The sequence below is a fragment of the Gadus macrocephalus genome, chromosome 12, assembly GCF_031168955.1.
Source record: "Gadus macrocephalus chromosome 12, ASM3116895v1".
In the NCBI taxonomy this organism is placed as follows: Eukaryota; Metazoa; Chordata; class Actinopteri; order Gadiformes; family Gadidae; genus Gadus; species Gadus macrocephalus.
In genome coordinates, this window is record NC_082393.1 from 27,105,160 (window position 1) to 27,129,217 (window position 24,058).

At 48.3% G+C, this 24,058-nt stretch overlaps 3 protein-coding genes and 1 long non-coding RNA gene across 4 annotated transcripts in view; 3 read left to right on the plus strand and 1 right to left on the minus strand.

Annotated features, from left to right (window-relative positions):
* Positions 1-4,420, plus strand: part of tprb (translocated promoter region b, nuclear basket protein) — a 25,004-nt gene extending 20,584 nt beyond the window's left edge. Inside the window, exons 45-51 of the mRNA XM_060067665.1 lie at positions 1,864-1,952; positions 2,036-2,142; positions 2,280-2,378; positions 2,530-2,650; positions 2,747-2,886; positions 2,969-3,055; positions 4,219-4,420. Coding sequence (XP_059923648.1) covers positions 1,864-1,952; positions 2,036-2,142; positions 2,280-2,378; positions 2,530-2,650; positions 2,747-2,886; positions 2,969-3,055; positions 4,219-4,268 — 693 coding nt within the window. The 3' untranslated portion in view covers positions 4,269-4,420. The remainder of the gene's footprint in view (positions 1-1,863; positions 1,953-2,035; positions 2,143-2,279; positions 2,379-2,529; positions 2,651-2,746; positions 2,887-2,968; positions 3,056-4,218) is intronic.
* On the minus strand, positions 4,062-11,160 carry LOC132469645 (proteoglycan 4-like). Its single transcript, XM_060067637.1, has 12 exons — positions 11,067-11,160; positions 10,744-10,860; positions 10,374-10,496; positions 8,848-8,886; positions 8,646-8,702; positions 6,743-8,539; positions 6,448-6,534; positions 5,846-5,982; positions 5,536-5,692; positions 5,340-5,447; positions 5,122-5,250; positions 4,062-4,578 (listed from the first exon to the last, which is right to left on the minus strand). The coding sequence occupies exons 1-12, from the start codon at positions 11,137-11,139 to the stop codon at positions 4,472-4,474; spliced, it is 2,931 nt and encodes a 976-aa protein (XP_059923620.1). The 5' UTR covers positions 11,140-11,160; the 3' UTR covers positions 4,062-4,471.
* Positions 6,259-6,888, plus strand: LOC132469665 (uncharacterized). Its single transcript, XR_009528459.1, has 2 exons — positions 6,259-6,529; positions 6,738-6,888. It is a non-coding gene; the product is annotated as an uncharacterized LOC132469665 (long non-coding RNA).
* Positions 11,161-14,602: 3,442 nt separating the features above from the next.
* fcho1 (FCH and mu domain containing endocytic adaptor 1) overlaps positions 14,603-24,058 on the plus strand; it is a 42,092-nt gene continuing 32,636 nt past the window's right edge. Inside the window, exons 1-4 of the mRNA XM_060067635.1 lie at positions 14,603-14,688; positions 20,481-20,656; positions 20,739-20,865; positions 22,572-22,625. Of these exons, the coding sequence (XP_059923618.1) occupies positions 22,599-22,625 (27 nt within the window). The 5' untranslated portion in view covers positions 14,603-14,688; positions 20,481-20,656; positions 20,739-20,865; positions 22,572-22,598. The remainder of the gene's footprint in view (positions 14,689-20,480; positions 20,657-20,738; positions 20,866-22,571; positions 22,626-24,058) is intronic.

Here is a 24,058-nt window from a genome sequence, read left to right on the forward strand (position 1 = left end):
CTCTCCTCCTACTGAGGACCTCTCCTCCTACTGAGGACCTCTCCTCTCCCTCCTACTGAGGACCTCTCCTCTCCCTCCTACTGAGGACCTCTCCTCTCCCTCCTACTGAGGACCTCTCCTCTCCCTCCTACTGAGGACCTCTCCTCCTACTGAGGACCTCTCCTCTCCCTCTTACTGCTCCTCTTGATAACCTCTCTAAACACTCGGGTCATACGCCGCACTCACTGCCCCAGAGCAGGTGCAAAGGTTCCTGGATGGTACCTTTCTCTAGGGATAAGCCTTGTTACTTTACCCTCAAAGCTTATTTCAAATCTCACATTTGTAAACGTTCTATAACTGAGCTTTAAACGCATCACAAAAATGATCATAATTTATGCCCAGTAAAGCCTTCTGGCAGCTGGGCGGTGAGGTCACTAACGTTCACCGGAACGTTAGTGACCTCAGCCGGGTTACCCAGCCGGTTGACCTCCCCCCCTCGGTGACAGTCCACGCAGATTTGGCTGCTTCTTGGTCATCATGATCTTGTTAGTGAACTAAACGTCAACCTGCCCGCCCAGGCCCATGGGAGCCTCTGATAGCTGAAGTCCTTCCTGAAGTCCTTCCTATCTCCCTGCCTGGCTCGGAGCCGGAGAGACCACTGCTGTGGAATTCTGTTTAACTGATCGTTTCATTTCTATTTGTTATTTCATTACCGTAAAAGCTCAACTGCGATATGACGTCGCTGAGTAGAAGCCAGCTGCTCTCGTATTGGTCGGCCTCAGTCAGGGCGGAGCTTCACTGAGGCCGACATACAGTGAAGCTCCGAAGACAAATGGCTTCCACAGTCTGAGAGCAGGCCGACATTTAGGATCCCAGAGCAGATGGGGGGTTTGAACACTGATCATCATTCTGTCCCCCTCTCTGTCTGTCCCCCTCTCTGTCTGTCCCCCTCTCTGTCTGTCCCCCTCTCTGTCTGTCCCCCTCTCTGTCTGTCCCCCTCTCTGTCTGTCCCCCTCTCTGTCTGTCCCCTCTCTGTCTGTCTGTCCCCTCTCTGTCTGTCTGTCCCCTCTCTGTCTGTCTGTCCCCCCTCTGTCTGTCTGTCCCCCCTCTGTCTGTCTGTCCCCCCCTCTGTCTGTCCCCCCCTCTGTCTGTCCCCCCCTCTGTCTGTCCCCTCTCTGTCTGTTCCCTCTCTGTCTGTCCCCCTCTCTGTCTGTCCCCCTCTCTGTCTGTCCCCCTCTCTGTCTGTCCCCCTCTCTGTCTGTCCCCTCTCTGTCTGTCCCCTCTCTGTCTGTCCCCCTCTCTGTCTGTCTGTCCCCCTCTCTGTCTGTCTGTCCCCCCCTCTGTCTGTCCCCCCCTCTGTCTGTCCCCCTCTCTGTCTGTCCCCCCCCTCTGTGTCCCCCTCTGTCTGTCCCCCCCTCTGTCTGTCCCCTCTCTGTCTGTCCCCCCCTCTGTCTGTCCCCCCCTCTGTCTGTCCCCCCCTCTGTCTGTCCCCCCCCTCTCTGTCTGTCCCCTCTGTCTGTCCCCCCCTCTGTCTGTCCCCCCCCTCTCTGTCTGTCCCCTCTGTCTGTCCCCCCCTCTGTCTGTCCCCTCTCTGTCTGTCCCCCCCTCTGTCTGTCCCCCCCTCTCTGTCCCCCCCCCCTCTCTGTCCCCCCCTCTGTCTGTCCCCCCCTCTGTCTGCCCCCCCCCTCTCTGTCTGTCCCCTCTGTCTGCCCCCCCTCTGTCTGTCCCCCCCTCTGTCTGCCCCCCCCTCTCTGTCCCCCCCTCTGTCTGTCTGTCCCCCCCCTCTGTCTGTCCCCCCCCTCTGTCTGTCCCCCCCTCTCTGTCTGTCCCCCCCCTCTCTCTGTCTGTCCCCCCCTCTGTCTGTCCCCCCCTCTGTCTGTGCAGCAGCTGTTCTACGAGGACGACGACCGGACGGTGCCCACCCCCACGCTGGCCGTGTCCCACCACACCGACGGCGCCGACCAGCCCACCCAGTAGGACCAGCCTAACCTTTAGCCGTAGCGTTGCATCTGACTGAGTGGGGCTCGGTGTTTAATGGTTGGTGTGTGTGGGTCAGCTCCCCCCAGGTGATCGGCGTGCACCACTTCAGGGCGGGGCCCCCGGACGACCTGCCGCAGACAAGCTCCTCCCACTCGGACCTGGGAGGGCTGGGCTCACAAGGAGGTACGCTGACCCCGGGTCGAACGGACCCCAGGTCGAACGGACCTCTCCTTATGCAGAAACAATCCATCCAGAAACAAGGGGTTTAATTAATGTGTGTGTGTGTGTATGTGTGTGTGTGTGTGTGTGTGTGTGTGTAGGCCTGGGGATGTATGACGGCCCTCTCTTCCTATCGACCCATGAAGAAGAGTCTGGCGGGCGCAGTGTCCCCACCACAGCGCTCCCAGTGGCCGCTGCAGGTACCGGTGGGTTCATATAACGACCACTAATATACCGGTCAATACTAGGATATCCAGCGAGGCCAGGAGCCGATAGTCAGAGCTCTGGTCTCTGCGATGCTTTCAGGTCCTTTATGAGCTCACCTAACCCCCCCCCCCCCCACCCCCCCAGTCACGCTGTTCTCAGAGGGGTCGTCTGAAGCGCTGGACAACGCCTCCCAGTCGGTTCCCATGGTGACCACATCCACCGGTGACGACCGGGACGACGTCATCCTGGAGCCTGACGCAGACAGGTGAGCATCTAGCTCTTATGATGATGATGATGATGATGATGACATGATTATAGTTGTTGTCGTCATGTGAGTGTGCTAAGCGTCCTCTCCCCCCAGCCGACCCAGCGGCGAGGCGTCTCTGGACTCGGTGGTGTCCCAGGGAGAGGCAGAGGAGCCGGGCCAGCAGGCGGACGAGGCCAGCCTCCCGTCCACCAGCCAGGAGCCGGCCTCCAGCTCCACCCTGGGCTCCAGAGCAGGTGGTTCCCCCCTTCAGGCCCAGTGGGGCCGTCTCTCTCCCAGTAAAGGCCTCAGCTTGACCAGGGTCCTCTTGTGTTCCAGATACGAGCAGCGGCCGGCCGTCCAGGCCGCCGGCCGGCCGGCAGCTCCAGCGCTGGTCGGAGAACCGAGGAGGTCGCATGAAGAGAGGTGGGCGACGCGCCAGAACCAACAGCTAGAGTCAACCCGTGTCCCTCTCCTGACACACGAGCCCCGGCTGGACCATCGCCCGGGCTCTGGTCCGGAGGGGGAACGCTACACGGTCATTCATGGGAACGCTACACGGGCATTCATGGGAACGCTACACGGCCATTCATGGGAACGCTACACGGCCATTCATGGGAACGCTACACGGCCATTCATGGGAACGTACTCCACATGATCCGTCATGGAGCAGGAAGGACTTCCTCCTAGTTCACAGTTCACATGTAGCAATACAGTGAGATGAAACCACAGGAAGAGCAGCAGTGTGTCTGCTGTGTGTCTGCGTCTGTAATGTGTGTCGGCTGTGCGTTTGTGTGTCGGCTGTGCGTTTGTGTGTCGGCTGTGCGTTTGTGTTGGCTGTGCGTTTGTGTGTCGGCTGTGCGTTTGTGTGTCGGCTGTGCGTTTGTGTGTCGGCTGTGCGTTTGTGTGTCGGCTGTGCGTTTGTGTGTCGGCTGTGCGTTTGTGTGTCGGCTGTGCGTTTGTGTCGGCTGTGCGTTTGTGTGTCGGCTGTGCGTTTGTGTGTCGGCTGTGCGTTTGTGTGTCGGCTGTGCGTTTGTGTGTCGGCTGTGCGTTTGTGTGTCGGCTGTGCGTTTGTGTCGGCTGTGCGTTTGTGTGTCGGCTGTGTGTTTGTGTGTCGGCTGTGTGTTTGTGTGTCGGCTGTGCGTTTGTGTGTCGGCTGTGCGTTTGTGTCGGCTGTGTGTTTGTGTCGGCTGTGTGTTTGTGTGTCGGCTGTGCGTTTGTGTGTCGGCTGTGCGTTTGTGTGTCGGCTGTGCGTTTGTGTGTCGGCTGTGTGTTTGTGTGTTGGCTGTGTGCGGTAGCTTCAGCCCTGCCTTCCTTATAGTATTGCTTTTTTAAATTACAGCTTTCTCCCACCAAGAACACGCTGAAGGACGTGATGCAGCCATTAGGATCATTGGTTTGATTATGAACGAGCATTTATCACATAATGCAATTAACTCAGTAAATATTTTTTAATAAAACAATACAAAGAATTACACACATTATCACATATTTGGATACATTATCAAAGTGTGTCACATCATCCAGGCGCTGTCTGCTGTAACATCAGACTCCTTTTGTAACGGTGTCTTCTGTCCCCTCTCCCCCAGGCCACCCCTTCCCCTCTCGAGGAGCAGGAGCCAGACGCTTCGCCCGCTGAAGCTCCTACAACGCTCCAACGCGTCACAGTCAAGCTGCATTTTAGTGTTTAGATAATGTTCCATTTAATTATGTTGTCCTTTTTATGTACTTCCAAGTGCTTCTGTAGCTGCACTCCAAGCAGGTTTCTTAAGTAATAAACAGTTTGTTGAAGAGTTGTGTGCGAGTCTCTGTTTGGGACAGGGTGCGCTTGGCCCGGGGGGCTCAGGGACACCTGAAGAAGGCGTTGGAGGTCTGTTGAGGCGCTGCCTGGACCGGAGGGACCACGATGGCTGGCCGTGGGGTATTCATCTGCACGTTGTAGTATGTCGCTGAAAATGAGCGAAATGGTTAACATACATACGGCATTCATTAAGGATTTGGCTAAGGCTACAAAAACAAGCACCAGAACCTAAGCTTAACTTATACATTCCAATGGGCGGTTATTTGTCAGGCTTTTAGTTCAGTGAACCAACTCAAAGAGAGGACAACCAGACTCTTGTGGTCCACATGGCAGATGCTCCAGATTCAAAGTGACGCCATGTGTCGGGAGTCTGACGGCCGGCTCTGCAGTGGAACACGCCTCAGAGAGCCTCCTGAGCTCTGGGTAGGAGGAGCCCGCCCTGAGCCGCTCCACCCAGACACGTGGGTCTAGCCAGGCGTGACCAGGCCGGTGTCCTAGGTACTTTATACCGGAGCCAGATTCATATTTTGAGGTGATGTTAATCTAATCTTTTAAAGTTTATATGCACCGCAAAACTCCACCTTGCATGTGGTTTTAACATCTGGTTGTGAAGCTCTGTAGTGTTGGGCTGTGGATCGGATTAAAGTGAGTCGTAGAAGATATCCACGAAGTACAGTAGATGGTAACTTACATCTTGAGAAGACGTAGTACTTGTAGCCCTCCGGCGTCCTGCGGCTCGGGACGGACACTGCAGACGTGATGCTGGTGGGGAAACCCCTCCAAGACGTACGGATGCGAATGGACGGCTCTAGGACGGACACTGACGGAAAGACAAAAGGATAGCTTCAGCGTTAAGGTTTTGTTGATTCTCAGTTGGTGTGATTGATTAGGAGTGTTCAGTGTTCTGACCTGCTTGGCGTGCCATACGGTGACGCACGATGTTAATGGAATACTGCGGCTTCTTGCCACATGTTGACCCGGTGCCCAACTGGTATGAATACTTCTGGACCAAACCCCCTAGCGGACCCAAGAGGACCCCAGTGATCATCTTACATCAAAGCGGGGTCCATACTCGTATCCACACCAATAGGTCACATCAGATCACCTCTTTTGAAGAAGTAGACGGATTCCCTCCGGCTCTGGTACTGCGGCACCGACAGGGCAGCTGTGATGTGGCCCCGGAGGCCGTCAAAGCCATGGTGGATGAACTTGGGGTAGCCAGGGTCAACCACGTCATTGTGAAACCTCCAATACAAGGAGCCCTGCGAAGGTGAAAGGATGGCAGGGGTCCCGACGTACAGAAAACGAGAATCGATCTGTTAATATCAGATTCTACCGTCCATGCACAAGCCATGAGCTTACCAGCAAGACGCACGTGATCCCAACTGAAACATTGAAATAACCCAAAGAGTCACCTTGAAGATGTATGTTTTGCCCTGGCAGTTGCATCTGGTGAAGGCGGTGTCGACGGGCGACGGGACACCCCACACCTGCGTGATGCGGCGCGCCGGCCCCGGGACCCTGTTACGGTCCAGCTGCCAGAAGTAGTGTCCTACAGGCGCAACACGGTCAGACGCTGGGGGGCTGCTCGATCTCAGCACTTCATTCTTGTCATGGATAAAGCTTATTAGTCGGTTGATTAGAATTCTATTTGATACTTGTGATTAGAAAAGGTTTTGGGGGTTGTTATGGAAAACTTTTATGGTATTTTTTCAATGTTTCCACAAGATGCAGAGAAAGGGGCTCAGATCAGGAACTGTTGAGCCCAAAGAATACCACAATGTTTCATGGAAAAGCCAAACTGGTTTAGTCCTTGCCTTGCTTTACATCTTTGTAGTCTAAACGGTTCTGCTCCAGTCTAATCATAAATGACACTGTATACACATGGACATGGTTGCTCAGTAATTGAAGCGTTGCTTCCTGTGACTACACAGACATAGACGTCGTCTTTCCCTAAAGAATCAGGCATGCTGTCCCTGGGAAGGCTTGTGTCCTACATATTTTTCCTGCCACTTACCTCGGAAAACCACAATTGTGCCATTCCCGAGTGTGGTAACCGCGCCCACAGGACGGCCACTGCAGAGGTTCATATCGTTGCTGTCATCTAGAGGAAGGTCAAACACATTTTTATTCTCATTTGGCTGCAGCTCCCCATCAAGCATAAAGCATGCGTCGAAATAGAGAGAAACAAGTTCAGCCAATGAGGTACTTCAAGCAGCATCTCCTCTAATGCTAAAACATCTAGCAGGGCATTTCTGCAAAGCCAATAAAAGCATTGCAGTGAAAGAGATGAGGGAACTATGACAGCTTGCCTGCTTGGTAACTTGGCCTTTGGTTTGGTTTAGGAGTGGGCCTGCCCCAACTGGGTTTATTAGCTGCTGGTGTCAGACGGTTTGGTAGGGGACGGTTTGGCCCAGCCTGGGGAGTTGTGGTAGGTTCAGATGTTGTCGGAGTTGAAGACACTCTTCCCTCCTCTTGGTTTCCCTTTACTGTCGGGTCTGTGGTTGAAGGGAGAAGTGTGCTCAACGTGTCGCTTTGTGGTCCAGGACTTGAGGGGGTGGGAACGGAAGAAGTGGAAGCTTCTGAGGAGGAGAAAGCCTGCGTAGCTCCTGTGGTCCCTGGAACTACAGATGGAGTTACATCTACCCTGGAGGTTGGTGTCATAGTTAGGTCTGGGTAGGTTGTTGATTCTGTTGGGTTGGTAGTTAGGTCTGGGTAGGTAGTTGATTCTGTTGGGTTGGTAGTTAGGTCTGGGTAGGTAGTTGATTCTGTTGGGTTGGTAGTTAGGTCTGGGTAGGTAGTTGAATCTGTTGGGTTGGTAGTTAGGTCTGGGTAGGTAGTTGATTCTGTTGGGTTGGTAGTTAGGTCTGGGTAGGTAGTTGATTCTGTTGGGTTGGTAGTTAGGTCTGGGTAGGTAGTTGATTCTGTTGGGTTGGTAGTTAGGTCTGGGTAGGTAGTTGATTCTGTTGGGTTGGTAGTTAGGTCTGGGTAGGTAGTTGATTCTGTTGGGTTGGTAGTTAGGTCTGGGTAGGTAGTTGATTCTGTTGGGTTAGTAGTTAGGTCTGGGTAGGTAGTTGATTCTGTTGGGTTGGTAGTTAGGTCTGGGTAGGTTGTTGATTCTGTTGGGTTAGTAGTTAGGTCTGGGTAGGTAGTTGATTCTGTTGGGTTGGTAGTTAGGTCTGGGTAGGTAGTTGATTCTGTTGGGTTGGTAGTTAGGTCTGGGTAGGTAGTTGATTCTGTTGGGTTGGTAGTTAGGTCTGGGTAGGTAGTTGAATCTGTTGGGTTGGTAGTTAGGTCTGGGTAGGTAGTTGAATCTGTTGGGTTGGTAGTTAGGTCTGGGTAGGTAGTTGAATCTGTTGGGTTGGTAGTTAGGTCTGGGTAGGTAGTTGATTCTGTTGGGTTGGTAGTTAGGTCTGGGTAGGTAGTTGATTCTGTTGGGTTGGTAGTTAGGTCTGGGTAGGTAGTTGAATCTGTTGGGTTGGTAGTTAGGTATGGGTAGGTAGTTGATTCTGTTGGGTTGGTAGTTAGGTCTGGGTAGGTAGTTGAATCTGTTGGGTTGGTAGTTAGGTCTGGGTAGGTAGTTGAATCTGTTGGGTTAGTAGTTAGGTCTGGGTAGGTAGTTGATTCTGTTGGGTTGGTAGTTAGGTCTGGGTAGGTAGTTGATTCTGTTGGGTTGGTAGTTAGGTCTGGGTAGGTTGTTGATTCTGTTGGGTTGGTAGTTAGGTCTGGGTAGGTAGTTGAATCTGTTGGGTTGGTAGTTAGGTCTGGGTAGGTAGTTGAATCTGTTGGGTTGGTAGTTAGGTCTGGGTAGGTAGTTGAATCTGTTGGGTTGGTAGTTAGGTCTGGGTAGGTAGTTGAATCTGTTGGGTAAATAAGGGGCACACTTGGCTCAATGGTTTCGTATCCATCTGTTCCACTTGCTCCAAACTCCTGTCTAGTCTGCAGATCAGAATCCGGCAGTGCGATGTCTTGGTTGAATGGTTTGGTGAGGTCAGAGCCGTCCATGTCGGGGAGGATGGCCTGAGTGGGCTTGGGGATGGATATGGTCTCAAAGTCCTCCTTTGAAAGAGGATCGTCAGGGAGGTTTGGAAAGTTCGGTTCGTAAAAATCTATGGAAGGAAAATAGGAAAAGTAAATATAAACAAAGGGGCATTCAAAAGCTGTCACGGTATTCATGTTCAGTTTGCAGTTCTAGATTAACATAATCTCTCGCACCATTGCTGAATTCATCATAGTTGTCCTGTGGAGCGACCGGTGAAATCAAAGGGTCGTCTGCAGAAAAACAAACCAACATTAGATGTTTGACAGTTTGGCATCCATTTGCAATGTACCCATCTTCAATTCAACCTGATATTTTCAGTATTCATGTTGTTGAATATTGGACATTGCTTCTATTGACATAGCGTAGCACTGTCACCTGCGGAAGTCCACTTCTGCAGCTCTGCTTCGTCCTCCGCTGTGGTTGAGAGGAGTCTAATTAGTATTCCCTTTCATAGACATGGTTTTCCAAAGCTGGTGTTTAGTTTATATATTTACAATTCTTAAACCTTGTGAGCCAGTGTACCTAGGTTTATTGTACTTTACATAATCACATGATCAATTAATGATGAATCCAGATTTCTAGACGTGTTGTGTTCTGTTGTTGTGTTGTGGTGATGTGTTGTAGTGTTGTGTTGTGTTGTGGTGTGTTGTGATGTGTTGTTGTGCTGTGGTGTTGTGTTGTGGTGATGTGTTGTGTGTTGTTGTGGTGTGTTGTGTTGTGCTGTGGTTATGTGTTGTTGTGTTGTGGTGTGTTGTGCTGTGGTGTGGTGTGTTGTTGTGGTGTTGTGTTGTGGTGATGTGTTGTGTGTTGTTGTGGTGTGTTGTGTTGTGCTGTGGTTATGTGTTGTTGTGTTGTGTTGTGGTGTGGTGTTGTGTTCTGTTGTTGTGTTGTGGTGTGTTGTTGTGGTGTGTTGTGCTGTGGTGTTGTGTTGTGGTGATGTGTTGTGTGTTGTTGTGGTGTTGTGTTGTGTTCTGTTGTTGTGGTGTGTTGTGCTGTGGTGATGTGTTGTGTTGTGGTGTGTTGTGGTGTTGTGTTCTGTTGTTGTGTTGTGGTGATGTGTTGTGTGTTGTTGTGGTGTGGTGTGTTGTGTTGTGCTGTGGTTATGTGTTGTTGTGTTGTGGTGTGTTGTGCTGTGGTGATGTGTTGTGTTGTGGTGTGTTGTTGTGGTGTTGTGGTGTGGTGATGTGTTGTGTGTTGTTGTGGTGATGTGTTGTGTGTTGTTGTGGTGTGTTGTGTTGTGCTGTGGTTATGTGTTGTTGTGTTGTGTTGTGGTGTGGTGTTGTGGTGTGTTGTGCTGTGGTGTTGTGTTGTGGTGATGTTTTGTGTGTTGTTGTGGTGTTGTGTTGTGTTCTGTTGTTGTGGTGTGGTGGTGTTGTGTTGTGGTGTGTTGTGCTGTGGTGATGTGTTGTGTTGTGGTGTGTTGTTGTGGTGTTGTGTTGTGGTGATGTGTTGTGTGTTGTTGTGGTGTGGTGTTGTGTTCTGTTGTTGTGTTGTGGTGTGTTGTGCTGTGGTTATGTGTTGTTGTGTTGTGTTGTGGTGTGGTGTTGTGTTCTGTTGTTGTGTTGTGGTGTGTTGTGTTGTTGGGGTGTGTTGTGGTGTGGTGTTGTGTTGTGTTGTTGTGTTGTGTTGTGGTGTGTTGTTGTGGTGTTGTGTTGTGGTGATGTGTTGTGTGTTGTTGTGGTGTGGTGTTGTGTTCTGTTGTTGTGTTGTGTTGTGTTGTGGTGTGTTGTGCTGTGGTTATGTGTTGTTGTGTTGTGTTGTGGTGTGGTGTTGTGTTCTGTTGTTGTGTTGTGGTGTGTTGTTGTGTTGTGGTGTGTTGTGCTGTGGTTATGTGTTGTTGTGTTGTGTTGTGGTGTGGTGTTGTGTTCTGTTGTTGTGTTGTGGTGTTGTGCAGCGCTTGCCTGCTGCGTCGCAGTGGTTCTTGTAGTCTGGACAGCAGTTGCTGAACTTGATACATTCAGGATCACAGGTGCACCTGCGGCCCCTCTTAAAGGCTTCCCCACACCGCCCCTTACACGAGTGTCCTCCAGGCACACACACACACGGTAAACACACAAACCAAGCTCCAACACAAGACTACCGCAATGATTAATGAAAACCTCTATAAAGATGTTTAAACGTTTGTACGGTTCGGTGGGTTTTCCTCATTTTAAATCCGTAATGAAATAACTGCTAAATAAACGGCTGTGGGTAAAACACAATTATTTATTATCATTCATATTATTCACGTTATTGATATTAAATGTATAAATGTAGGCGCGTTGTCCTTACTTTCGGTGCATTGGGATTCATAGTCCGTGCAGCATTCCTCATGGGCCAGACAGCCGTAGTCACACTGGCACATGTAGCCTCTGTAGAACTCCATGCCACAGCGATCCTTGCAGCTGGCTTTTAAAGAAAGCATTTACAAGCCAAACTCGTGACACATTTTTAAATAATGCAATATTTAAATAGATTGAGAGTCAAGGCATAACTTCCCCAAGCACTCGGCATTCATGACAACAGAAAGGGAACAACCTTAACAGCTTCCAGGAAAGCCTTTGCACATCTTCATTTTTACATTTTAAATGTTTTAATTTAATTTGCATACTCACTTTGGGCCCCAACCCATGAAATGGAGACGGTCATTATAGTGGCCATAGCAGCCAGGAGCAGAGAGGAAGGCATGTTAACAGGCTTTGTTTCTCCCTGTAAAACAAGAAAGGCAAATAAACAGTGAACACATGTGACAGATGAATGTTAGGATGCAGGTCCTACTGTGGCTAGAGTAGGACCGTGATGAGGAGCTGGTGACTCACCTCCCAAACAGCCTCGGTGATGTTTCCACGTGAATGCTGAAGGTTGGGGCCGAGGTCCTTTTAAAGGCTCAGGGGCTCTCTGACCGCCGTCATAATGCTGGTGACCTCACATCCGCCGCCAGGCGAGCCAGGGAGGGCCTTCGCCTTAGGACGGCCCTGCTTCCACCAATGCCATCGCGCCGTTGGAAGCACAACAACACACATCTGAGCCAGGGACTTTGACATCACAGACTTCCCCTTTTTCCGAGACAATGCATTTATATATTATACACTGTGACCAATAATATTCAATCATAATGGCTTCTTGTAAATATTGGCATTAGATCAATGCTGTTATATGTCTATGCATATATATATATATATATATATATATATATATATATATATATATATGTATGTATGTATGTATGTATGTATGTATATATATATGAGAGAGAGGGATAGGGAAGGAGAGGGAGACAAACTCAAAGTGACTGGAGCGGATAGAGCAGTACAGAAGAGCATACGTTTAGTTTGGTGTTGATGTGTCTGTGAGAAGTTTCACCAGCTCAGCAGTGTCAGCGCACTCGAAACATTGACTCACTGCCCACTACTCGCCTACTAGCATGATGTAGGGTTACACAGTCAAAGGTTCAGTCATTGAAGTCAACACAGGCAGCATGTCAACAGACAGCACATGGTACAACTAATCCATTGAGAGAGAGAGAGAGAGAGAGAGAGAGAGAGAGAGAGAGAGAGAGAATAAATAATTCAATATAAATACATTCTCCTATTTCATTTTTTTCAACCAAACTATCTCTCTTGACAATGAATAGGGGAAATTACGAATTGAAACAGTACTCACCACAGTCAATTGAAGTACCTCTACATCGTAGGGTAAGACACAGATAGATCAACTGCGCCCCCATGTGGTCATGTGTAGCAAACCAAGTGAAAGTAATCCTAGTTTGATGCTAGTATTGTAAGTATAATGTAGGCCTATGCATTGTACTTGAAATAGCATGATTTATTTCCATTGATTTATTTAGCATCTGTGTTTCTACATTAATGATGGTTTCAGGTGATTCATAGCATCTTAAATACGAGCAGGCCTTAAGTCAAAGGCGAAGACAGGAAAAAATACATGAAATAGAAAAAGGCATATAATATGATATCCATCATAAAATATGTTGCATTGGTGCGATATGTTATATTCATGTTAAATTAGGGTTTGGAATCGGATGCGTTTATCTCGTTCTATTTCTCTGTTCCCGCTCGACAGGAAATGCTTATTCAGATCTGGTTAAAACAGGAAACAGCCCCGTTCACACCTCAGGCCCACTTTGTGCTACTGATCAGTAAAGAATCTGTCTGATGTCACCTGTCACATGCATTAAGAGCTTACTAGGAAACGGAGTCATGGAGATCAATTCCCGTGGAATATCAATGATCCAATAATAAGATGAGCCCCCTTCCTTAATTATTAAATACATACAGACCCCAAACCCGTCCGTTATTGTTTGGCATGAGGACAGTTCTCCAATGGGCCGATAGGGGGCGACAAATAAAAGCTCATGAGTGAGAGACACGCATGCACGCACGCACGCACACACACACACACACACACACACACACACACACACACACACACACACACACACACACACACAGGATAATAATAGCTCAGAGTAACAGGTGGCGGGATCCACACATACAATCATCCCCGCTGTTTTGATTGACATTTTATTTTATTTTGGGGAGCTGCATGTTAATTAGAGTCTTAACAGAGACCCCAATGGTTTCATCTGTTGTGCCATTCATTGGTCATAACGATGGTAAATGTCCATGTGTGTTTCTTTTACTGTCCTGCTGGTTCCTTTGGAGATGAGGGTTGAGCAGATCGTGTGTTTATGGCAACCCCCCCCCTCCCCAATAATATCACCTCCAATATGCAGTCTGTTACCATTCAACAAAGTGGATGAGTAGTTATGGCATTGCCTCTGTGTGGTGTGTGTGTGTGTGTGTGTGTGTGTGTGTGTGTGTGTGTGTGTGTGTGTGTGTGTGTGTGTGTGTGTGTGTGTGTGTGTGTGTGTGTGTGTGTGTGTGTGCGGGGTGTGTGTGTGCGTAGTGTGTGTGGCTGATGGTTGAAGCAGTCTCACCTGGCCGCGTCTGTTGGGCTCTGGGCCCGGGAGGCTGCACACCTATTGCTCGATGAGTTATCAGTGTGGGCCCAAGAAATGTCCCAGAGGACCACACACACACACACACACACACACACACACACACACACACACACACACACACACACACACACACACACACACACACACACACACACACACACACACACACACACACAATAGTTGTCTGATTAAAGGAGATTGTCTTATTCAAAGGAGGATTGTAGATGTTCTTGCTTGGACCAATGTGTCATTGGCTGACCTCCTGGTCGGCGATGTGTTCACCTTTGGGAAATAACAACAAAGTAAAAATAATACTCTGGGTTTGCTCTGAATTGTATAGTGTTTTCTGTGTTTCCTTAATATTGATATATCAATTAAATCTAAACAAATGATTTTTGTAAAGGTATCATCCATTATTTATTGGATGATGCCTGTATATTTTACTATATATTTTAGTTACCAACATGAAGCCTCCTGCTGTGCTGCCTCTGGCCTACGGCTGAACCAGCGCCGGGTACCCCGATAGGGGCCTGAAGGCTCATGAAGTACTGAAGGACCAACCCTCCCTGGAGACAGAAAACATCACGTTGTTTTGGTTAATGGAAATAGCTCCTGGCGATGGCAGCAACAAGTGGTGAACATTCTCAGGCCCGCTTCCTGTGTTGATTGTAAATAGCGCCACTGTACGCCTGATTACATATCAAAGTGTTTGCATTCGTTTTTTATTGGGTGTTTTGTTGATGCAATTTAAAATATTTGAACTGATATATATATATATAATGATTTCAGGCCGATATCATTTTAAGATTGCTTTTTTACATGGTTCATTCAGCAATAAAATATATCTTTTAGCAATAATAGGTGTACATTTAATTTATGAAATCTATTAAATTATCCATTCATCTAAATTATTAATTAATCTCTTTGTTTGAAAAACAGCAAACATGCGGAAACCTCGTACCTGCCAATCATACATTATTTATTTATTTGTCTATGGTTATAAACTTAAAAAACAAATATCCAATGATAACTCGGTATATTTTATAAGGCCCGCCTTCAAATGGTTGCTATGCCTACAACAAATGTCTGCCTGAGTGAAAAACTCACAAGCCAATCAGGATCAAGGTGGGTGGGAGTTTGCGCGCTGAACACCGCCGGGTAAAACTCACTCTGATCAAAGCTCTCAGCGGGCTGCTGCTGGACGGAGGGACAGAAGGGGACATGTGTTATAAAGGTCTTCACCAATACGGATTCAGGTAATTATTGATCTTTATTGATATATTCTACTGCGTGGAAATGAGTTGAAAAGTACCTCGAGGGACTGCGCCAACACGCCGAGTCCTGCATGACAGGGACCATGTTACCCCTGTTCCTCATGTTACTCATGTACTCATGTTACTCACGTTAATTCATGTCCATCCACGTTACCAATGTTATTCCTGCTACCGCACTTCACCCTCCACAGAGACCACAGGGCAGGGATGTGATCGATGTGAGAAACGTCCTTATAGTTAAATGAAGGATGAACCGAGGAAATCTCCTATAGATCTAGTCCTCTACAAAGCGCGTCATCATCCTAATGTTTAATAAATGTCTTTAATAAATGTCGCCTGCTTGCTCAGCTTTGATAAACTCATCCTGAATGCGATGAAGAGTTAGGCGACTCATCATCTAATGAAAGGCCAGTTGGCCATAGCATATGTGGTCATTTCGCCAACATGTTGTGATGAATCGTTTTGAGTTGTAACGTCACACCTCTTTAACTAATGGATGTCATTTCTTTAAGCATCTAAAGTTTCAAATGAAGAATATGTCTTCATGCTGGGACGTTTGAAAAGAGTTTCTGACTCCTAGTTCTGTGATCCAAGGACGATGGCAGCATTAGGCTATACTGGGTCATTATTCTGTTATTTAAGCTTCACTAATGTCTTTATTCTGTATACAATGCAACTTGTGTATGTTTATACAGTGAGATCGTAAGGATGATGTATTAAATTCTGCCCTGAAGTCTGTTAACTCAGCCACTCTTGTAGGAATCCCATTTGAAATGATGGGAGTGTCCTAAAGGTGGGCATTGATAGTCAGTATCAGCTGTAGCATTTCATAGGACTTAAAGTTATTGGGTCCTTTTGTCCCCGAGACCAGAATTGGAATTAAGATTTCAGTGCTACTTTGTGAATGCAAATCCTTATCTGAGATTAACTGGATACTTATTTTATTTTCTAATCATTTTCATATTCAGATGCTACTAAACCAGATTTCTGACTTATTGACTGGTGAATGTGAACTCTGAGTGCCTGGTCTGAAAGCCTTCAGTCCGCTCATTATTGTTCTCTCAATTGATGAAAGCATATTCTAGTTACTACTATTCTAGCTGCTACTATAGTCCTCTCCAATCTTTTTGGATCAACAGCTTTATTTGTGGTTACATTTCAGGAACTTTCATTATGATTCTCTTTTATTTGTATTTGTGTTTATTTATATGTTGTCAAACTAATATTGTTAGATTTATCTAAACTCAGTTGTGAGCAATGATAGGACGTAACCAAGAATATTGCCAAAAAGATGTTGATTAAATGTTTGTCCCCCTCTAATTAATTAAGTGTTTGCATGTTGTCGGAAGATTGTCATCCACTGATGCTTGAGCTATCCTGCTGTCTCGGTTGTAATCACCGTCTGTGAGCTGCTGAAGCCAAAGCTGTAGCTTTGATATTTCTTGGCTGGTTTTCCTTCTATCCGTTCTGTAATGTGATACTATAAGGACACAGGTTAGTTTCAAAAGCTGCTTAGAGAAGATTGATACCGTCTGTCAGAGATTTATTTCTAGGAGTCAGAGTTGCTTTCCTTTTATTTACCAAACATATTGCACAAGTCCTCAAAGATCGTTTACCAAACTCATGACTATTTGTAGTCCTTCCGACTAAATAAGAAGTGAGAGAAAGCAGTTCACTGTAATATGTGATGCAGTTGCAAACCATCCCTTTTTCTAAGATAGTCAATACATTGACATTTCAGTCCTGACCCTGCAGTACAATATTCTTTGCTTCTCCGTCCCAGAGTCAAGTTTTCGGCTCAGTTGATAAGGTCATCAGTTTGGGTTCAATGGAGATTGAACAACTATAAAGCAAAACTATACTTAAATGTATCAAGTATATCTCCTAGCGCCTGCGTTTCATATGCTGGTTGAGCAATGCTGCATGATGGCATGGGGTGCTGGTGATTGTGCTTGTTAAGATAATTTTAGACTTAATAGACCAAGCACTGGCTCTAAATGCTGGCTGTCAACTTCATCTCGCATAGCTACCGGGGTCTTCTGTCCAGAGCACAGTAATACAGTAATACAACCTTAATCATCAACACATGTGTGTTCAAGACTAGAGGAGGCTGAGCTGATTGCGTTCACTTGAGTTACTTTAGTATTTTGCGCTTCCAGGACCTTAATGAGCCAACCTCAGCCATAGGGAAGAGGAAGGGGCACTGACGGGGATGGTGACAGAAGCGCAGGCAGGTGCATTAGTTTGGCAGTCTTAACTCTCCCCCGGCTGGGCCTCCGATACCTGCCTATCTCTGAACCCGGGATCCTCTTACCTCCGCCCTGGTTCTGATCCACCCCCACCCCCACCCCCCCGCTCCTCTAGCTCCTCCTGGCTCCCCCAGGCAGCCTGGTATGGTGCCATTGGCAGATATTAATTATAGATGGCGAGGCCCTCTGCTATATAGGCTACCCTGCTGTGGGGCCTCCCCGAGCTGGCTCTCAGAGCAGGGTGGCAGGGGCCTGGGGAGGGATGCACTGCGGGCCAAGGCTGTTACATCACAGAACCACCAGGGAGCTTCGCCGTAGCACGTCTGATTGCGGGGTCACTATCTACTATGGATGAACTCTGCCCCTTGTCTCCTCGTAGAGCCATGGGAGGGTTCCCCCAGCCCCCTCCAACCCTCCCATGGCCCCCGCAGCACGCAGCCTCTGGGGCCAGTCCTGGGGCCAGTCCTGGGGCCAGTCCTGGGGCCAGTCCTGGGGCCAGTCCTGGGGCCAGTCCTGGGGCCAGTCCTGGGGCCAGTCCTGGGGCCAGTCCTGGGGCCAGTCCTGGGGCCAGTCCTGGGGGACTGGTTCTGGAGATGCTGGGCGTTTTGCTAGTGACAAGAGAGGTGGAGGTTTGTGAGGACGGCTGCAGCCTGTGGCAGGCCGTTTGGACAGGACTAGGGTGTCTTTGGGACTGTTGTAGATTAACTTAAAGGATCTCAGACAGGTCGGTAGACGTACGCCACAGAGCTGCTCCAGGACATCACTTCACAACCGCTGTTCTGGAGGTGTGGTGGAAGTCCTTTTGTTTCAACAAGCTAGACAGATAGAAGTGGTTTGGGAAAGGAAGGCTTTAAGCAGGACATTACGATGTTTCAGCTCACAACCTTCTGGAATTAAATTTGAGCGAAAATTCTGTCTGGTCCATAAAATGATGTGTATTATGTAATTAATAATTATATCCTCGATCATTGACCTTTTTATTTTGGAACGCGTTTTAAAGAGATCGTCTCCTCCGCTCATGAGGCTCAAAACAACCACGAAATAAATCAAAAAATATTTCCACATAAATGATTACATCGCACAAAAGAAACAATGGTGGACAATGAATGAATGAAGCTCAGAGCTGATGTGGAGGGCCCCGGTGCCTCATGCCTGGACGCCATCAGAGTCATGTGGTGCCCTCTCCTCCCAGTCTGTCCTCTGGCACGGTGACAGTGGCTGGACTGGACTGGACCCTGTAGTGACAGAGCGACATTGAGGCCCGGACAATGAGTGTCCCTGAGGGCTCTAAACACGTAACTCGTTCTCCCTCATTTTCCTATCTCCCTCTCCGGCTGTGCACCTTTATGCCTCTCAGCTCTTCTGCAGCTTCTGGTCTCTGCCTCTCCCTCCATTTGGAATGAGAGCAAAGGCTCATTTGCAGGTTAATTTGTTTGTGGGTGTGTGTGTCTCTGTGTGTGTGTGGGGGGGTGAAGAAGCCATCAAGAGCTACGTTATTATGAACGTGAACATTATTATTATTATCATTTCCTCTTTATTATCTATTTATTTTTGGCGCAGTACTATTTGGATAAAGGTTGATGTGTGCAGAGTGAATGATGTTCAGAATGTCGCTGAGCCGTCCAGGAGACTGTAGAGCGGCCCGCAGCACAATGATCTCTTCTCTGCTGTCACCTTTTATTACTCACAGTCTCGGCCCTCTGAAGGCTGCAAATGATTCAGGAAATTATCATCTATAAAATCCTTCTTCATGTTGAGCTGCCAATAAATCCAATATCCTAGATACTAGACCAAAGCATGGGTAGACTTGGGTAGTTTCCCTTACTGTATTCCTACCCTCTCCTATCCCCTCCTGTAGAGTCCGTCCTACTCTGTCTCAGCCTCTTAGCTTCCACCATCTCAATGTCAGCGCGGCGATCTGATGAAATCATGTACGGCATCGTGGAGTAACAAGGGACGGGTACCGTTTGTCACGTCGCTGAAAAAGATTTCCGCCCACCTTGTCCTCCCCCTCTCAGTGTTCATCCCCCACATTTATCCTCCTTCCTTTTCACCTTCTCCCTCCCCCCTCCCTCCCCCCTCCCTCCCTCCCTCCCTCCCTCCCTCCCTCCCTCCCTCCCTCCCTCCCCCCTCCCTCCCTCCCTCCCTCCCTCCCTCCCTCCCTCCCCCCTCCCTCCCTCCCTCCCCCCCTCCCTCCCTCCCCCCTCCCTCCCTCCCTCCCTCCCTCCCTCCCTCCCCAGAGCCAAAGACAGATGGGGCCGTCGGGCCGATCAGTGGTGTGCTGCTCTGTTGTTACTTTCTGTTCATGTTTCTCTACTCTCACTTTCATTTCCAGGGCAGTGAAGGCAGGTGGAGGTGATGGGGGGGGGGGGGGGGGGGGGGGGGGTAGCAGCTGGACAGAAGCACCAGATCAATGAGGGAACCCACAGGTGGAGGTGATGGGGGGGGGGGGGGGGGCAGCTGGACAGAAGCACCAGATCAATGAGGGAACCCACAGATAGAGCTGAGGTCTGCTCTGCACCATCACATGCAGCATCTGTTTCCTGTTACGTTGTTCCATGAACTGAGAGTTCTGTGACCAGAACAGTGTTTTCTCTCTGTCTCTCTCTTTCCTTCGTTCTTTGACGCCTCCCTGCCGTTCATTGAGACCTCCTGTGTGTTGTCGCCTTGTGACGGGGGAACGGTCACGGGGCTGCTGCAGAGAGAGTTTATCTTGGTCAACGGTTTGGGTAGCTGGTGGCATCGCCTGCCTGGGGGTTCCTGATTAGGGCCCAACCGATATTGATTTTTGAGTGCCGATGCCGATGCCGATTATTTTCAGAGAAAAATTACGATTACGATTTAATCGGCCGATTAAAAAAAAATATATATATATATAAAACGTAGTTTTTGATACCTTAAATATACTTTAAACACTTTTGACGAATATGTGAATTGAATGCAGAACCTTTGAGTGTTTTAGAATACATTTACAGTCAAAAATGAGTGTAATGTAAAATAAATAACTAACTCCCAATGTGCTGCGCTCGTGAGCAGTGACTAACACGTGCGTGCTGAGCAGTATGGTCTCACCGTTAGTCTACAGTATAACAAATTAACATGGCCTGGGACCTAAAGAAAAACAGGCACAACATGCTCAAACAACGCGTCTTGTGTACATTGGTGAGGTGAGCGAGCAGCTGCCTGAGCGAGCGTGCTTTCATGTTGTACGGTAAAATTCAATCTCCTCTTTTTTACTCCAGCTAAAGTTGTTAGTTAGCAAGGCGAGTAGGAGCGCAATCTGCAGGATACTAATCGCAATAACATTTCTAAAAAAAAAAAATTAATTAAAAAAAATAATAATAATCGGTTGTAATCGGCGTCTTTTTGGCCGATGCCGATTATTTTCAAAAAGGCTATAATCGGCCGATTAAATCGGCAGGCCGATAAATCGGTCGGGCCCTATTCCTGATATCAATTAACCGGCGGGCCAAGAGAAGCCGGGTCGAGTCTTTCAACGTTTATTTCAGATTCCCTTTATCACAGACACGCTCCAGAGACCCATTCAACTCAATTTATTGACGGCCCTTTCTCGGTCCATGACTAACCCGTGGTCTTAAATGGACGTGAGGAATGCTGCAGGAATACCCGCTGCAGACCTTAGAGCGGTGGAAGCGTCTGATAGGAGTGGTCCCTCTTCTGGGGCGGCTACCGGGCGCTAGGTAAGCGTTTGGCAGACGTTAAATCACTCCAAGCGCCAGCTGTACGGGGAGTCGGGGACATTACCACAGCATTTTCCTGTAGCCCGTAGATTGGAGCCGGTTACTGTGTCCTTGCTTCCAAGCGGGATGCAAGGACACAATCAGCCACAAGCTGATGTGTGGTGAGCTCTGAGCTGGGGACAGTGGCAGCGGGCCAAGCGGAGACCCAGGTGAGGCCGCCACACATGAGGTGTGTGTGTGTGTGTGTGTGTGTGTGTGTGTGTGTGTGTGTGTGTGTGTGTGTGTGTGTGTGTGTGTGTGTGTGTGTGTGTGTGTGTGTGTGTGTGTGTGTGTGTGTGTGTGTGTGTGTGTGTGTGTGTGTGTGTGTGTGTGTGTGTGTGTGTCCTAGGTTTGACTCTAAAATAGGGAATCAGTACAGCAGGCAGATTGACAACATGAAGCAGGATGGACAAGAGGGCGAGGAGAGCCTTTGTATTGTCCCAGTCTAGGGCGGTAGGGGTACACCAGCAGCTATGTTGGACCCTTCCTTTGCCCAGACTCTGCCCAATGGGCAAACCCAAAGGTCAGGAAAGGTCAACTGGTGACATTTAACCTTCCTCTTGTTCCTTGAAGTGTTTTGAGGTCAGGCATCAGACTGCCTGTCGTCGTCGGTCTGTCCTCTCCATTCAAACTCGTTACACCTCTCATGTTAAAACCAAAGCAAATGTCTTCAAGCAGAGGCACGATGAGTGGAGGTCCAGCTGAAATATGTCTTCTGCTACTTATCACCGGCTTCCATTATCACTTTGTCACTGCTTTAATAATCCTAAGATTTTATTTGATAACTTGATAGATTCCTATTTTGTGGCTCATTTAATTCTGTCTGTGTTTATACGTGTGTTAGAAACACTGAGTCTTACATTAAGCTTGGTGGATGTTTTCATATCGATTGATGAGAGTGAATGGTTGTCCACCAGGCTGAATGGATCATCACATACTGGTTGGACTTTGGATGGACCAGCATGGCTTTACCCTCCCAGCCAGGAGAGGGGGTGCAGCCAGCATGCCGACTGACACGCACGCGCACACGCGCGCACGCGCGCGCATGGAAATAGGGTTGCTTTTGGGAAGCTAAATGATATGTGTGCTTTTTAATGTGCTGCCCGCTTCCTCGAGATGGGTGCAAGTATGAATAAATACATGTCAAAATGGTCAGCATCAGATTCTTGGGCTGCGTCTGTAGCGGGTTCTTTGAGCCCTCCAGTATGGGCTGTTTATGTAACAGGGGGACATGTGGGGAAGTTGTTACTCCCTTCTGGATACCCAAGCAGCTCCTTCAGAGGAGGCGCATCTCAGGAACACCTCCTGACTTAACCTCCAGAGCAGATGAAACCTTTTAATAGAAAGGCAACGAGGGACCCAGCTGGCTGGTCCATGCAGTGTTTACCGCCGTGTGTTTGACAGAGAAGGTCTGCATAAGACAGATCTGAGACCCTGATGTAGACCCCCCCCCCCCCCCCACCAGCGCCCCTCCAGGCTGTACGTATGAGGGGGGGGGTCAGTCTGGGGTCCCCTCCAGGCCTCCACCGACCTGTTCCTGGGGGTGAGGAGCCGCCTCCTGCTCTTTATTGAGCTGGGAGTCGTCTCGCTCTCTCTCTCTTTCTGGTTTTAACGGCTTTCTCTCGCCCATGTTTTTAATAAAGGGTAGTATAAAACATTTTCCTCCTCTGGCAAAAACCAACAACCTAAAACCACTTTGTTTTATGCTGATATTTCTGTTGGTTTCAGAGTGCGTGAAGGGAAATAAGATCCAGGCGCTGGCCTGCTGGGAGGGGCTGTAGAGGTAGAGGTCGATCGAGGCCAGAGACGAGTGGGAAAGCTAGCGTCTAACAGGCACGGTCTAATGCAGGTCTCTCCCCCCTCTCTGTCTCTGTAGGCTGCTGTGAGGAATCCCTGACCCAACATGGCCTTCTTCCAGAACCACTTCTGGGTGAGTGTCACTGTGAGCCAATGATCCAGATAACCCAAAGGTGTCAGGCCTCATGGATTCACACATGTTATGGTTTTCATCCAATGCATAGCATGCAAGCATAATAATGTGTATTTAAATAATGACAGAAAATGCGGCAAAGGCTAATGCCAAGTCACATACGCCCTGTGTATCATTGTAACATGGACGAGGGCTGGTGTGTACACACACACACACACACACACACACACACACACACACACACACACACACACACACACACACACACACACACACACACACACACACACACACACACACACACACACACACACACACAGACACCCCCTATGTATGTGCAGGTACTGTAGAGCTATTTCAGGTGTGCCCTAGTTCTATTTGCCCTGTCTCATCAGACTGGGGCCTTACCCCTCGACTGCCTCCCTAAACAATCAGACTTATTTTTCTAAGCGGGATAAGGACCTAGCCTGTATGGTGGTGGTCTGGTGGTAACCATTCCATTAGCTGGATCTAGTTGTTACTGGATAATACTAACTATTGGTTGGGGAAGAGGTCTGTCTTGCCAGGAGTCGGAGTGCTCTGTATGATTTTGTGGCTTTCCTCCTTGTTATTATGTGGGCAGCCCTGTTCTGTCATGTGTGGGGTCAGTTGAAGTGCTCAGGTAAACAGAAAGTACAGGTTTGGTTGTCCAGATGAAAGCAACAAGGCGAAAGGTGTTCCGTAGATGGAGGAGGCAATATGGCAGCGCTGTGTCTGAGATGTAAACCAAGCTGTTTAAATGAGAGCGTTAACATGCTCCCCCTATATAGAATGTCTTAGTGCTCCCCCTATATAGAATGTCTTAGTGCTCCCCCTATATAGAATGTCTTAGTGCTCCCCCTATATAGAATGTCTTAGTGCTCCCCCTATATAGAATGTCTTAGTGCTCCCCCTATATAGAATGTCTTAGTGCTCCCCCTATATAGAATGTCTTAGTGCTCCCCCTATATAGAATGTCTTAGTGCTCCCCCTATATAGAATGTCTTAGTGCTCCCCCTATATAGAATGTCTTAGTGCTCCCCCTATATAGAATGTCTTAGTGCTCCCCCTATATAGAATGTCTTAGTGCTCCCCCTATATAGAATGTCTTAGTGTTCCCCCTATATAGAATGTCTTAGTGCTCCCCCTATATAGAATGTCTTAGTGCTCCCCCTATATAGAATGTCTTAGTGCTCCCCCTATATAGAATGTCTTAGTGCTCCCCCTATATAGAATGTCTTAGTGCTCCCCCTATATAGAATGTCTTAGTGTTCCCCCTATATAGAATGTCTTAGTGCTCCCCCTATATAGAATGTCTTAGTGCTCCCCCTATATAGAATGTCTTAGTGCTCCCCCTATATAGAATGTCTGTGTTTCCTATCTATAATGTCTCTGTGTTTCCTATATAGAATATC

What these genes read in the sequence shown, in the direction of transcription:
- LOC132469645 (XM_060067637.1), bottom strand. Translation starts at nt 11,139, where the DNA reads ATGCCTTCCTCTCTGCTCCTGGCTGCTATGGCCACTATAATGACCGTC. An exon ending in TTCATGGGTTGGGGCCCAAA is followed by an intron (nt 10,861 to 11,066) that starts GTGAGTATGCAA and finishes TTTCTTTAAAAG; the next exon opens with CCAGCTGCAAGGATCGCTGT. An exon ending in CCGTATGGCACGCCAAGCAG is followed by an intron (nt 5,251 to 5,339) that starts GTCAGAACACTG and finishes TCTTTCCGTCAG; the next exon opens with TGTCCGTCCTAGAGCCGTCC.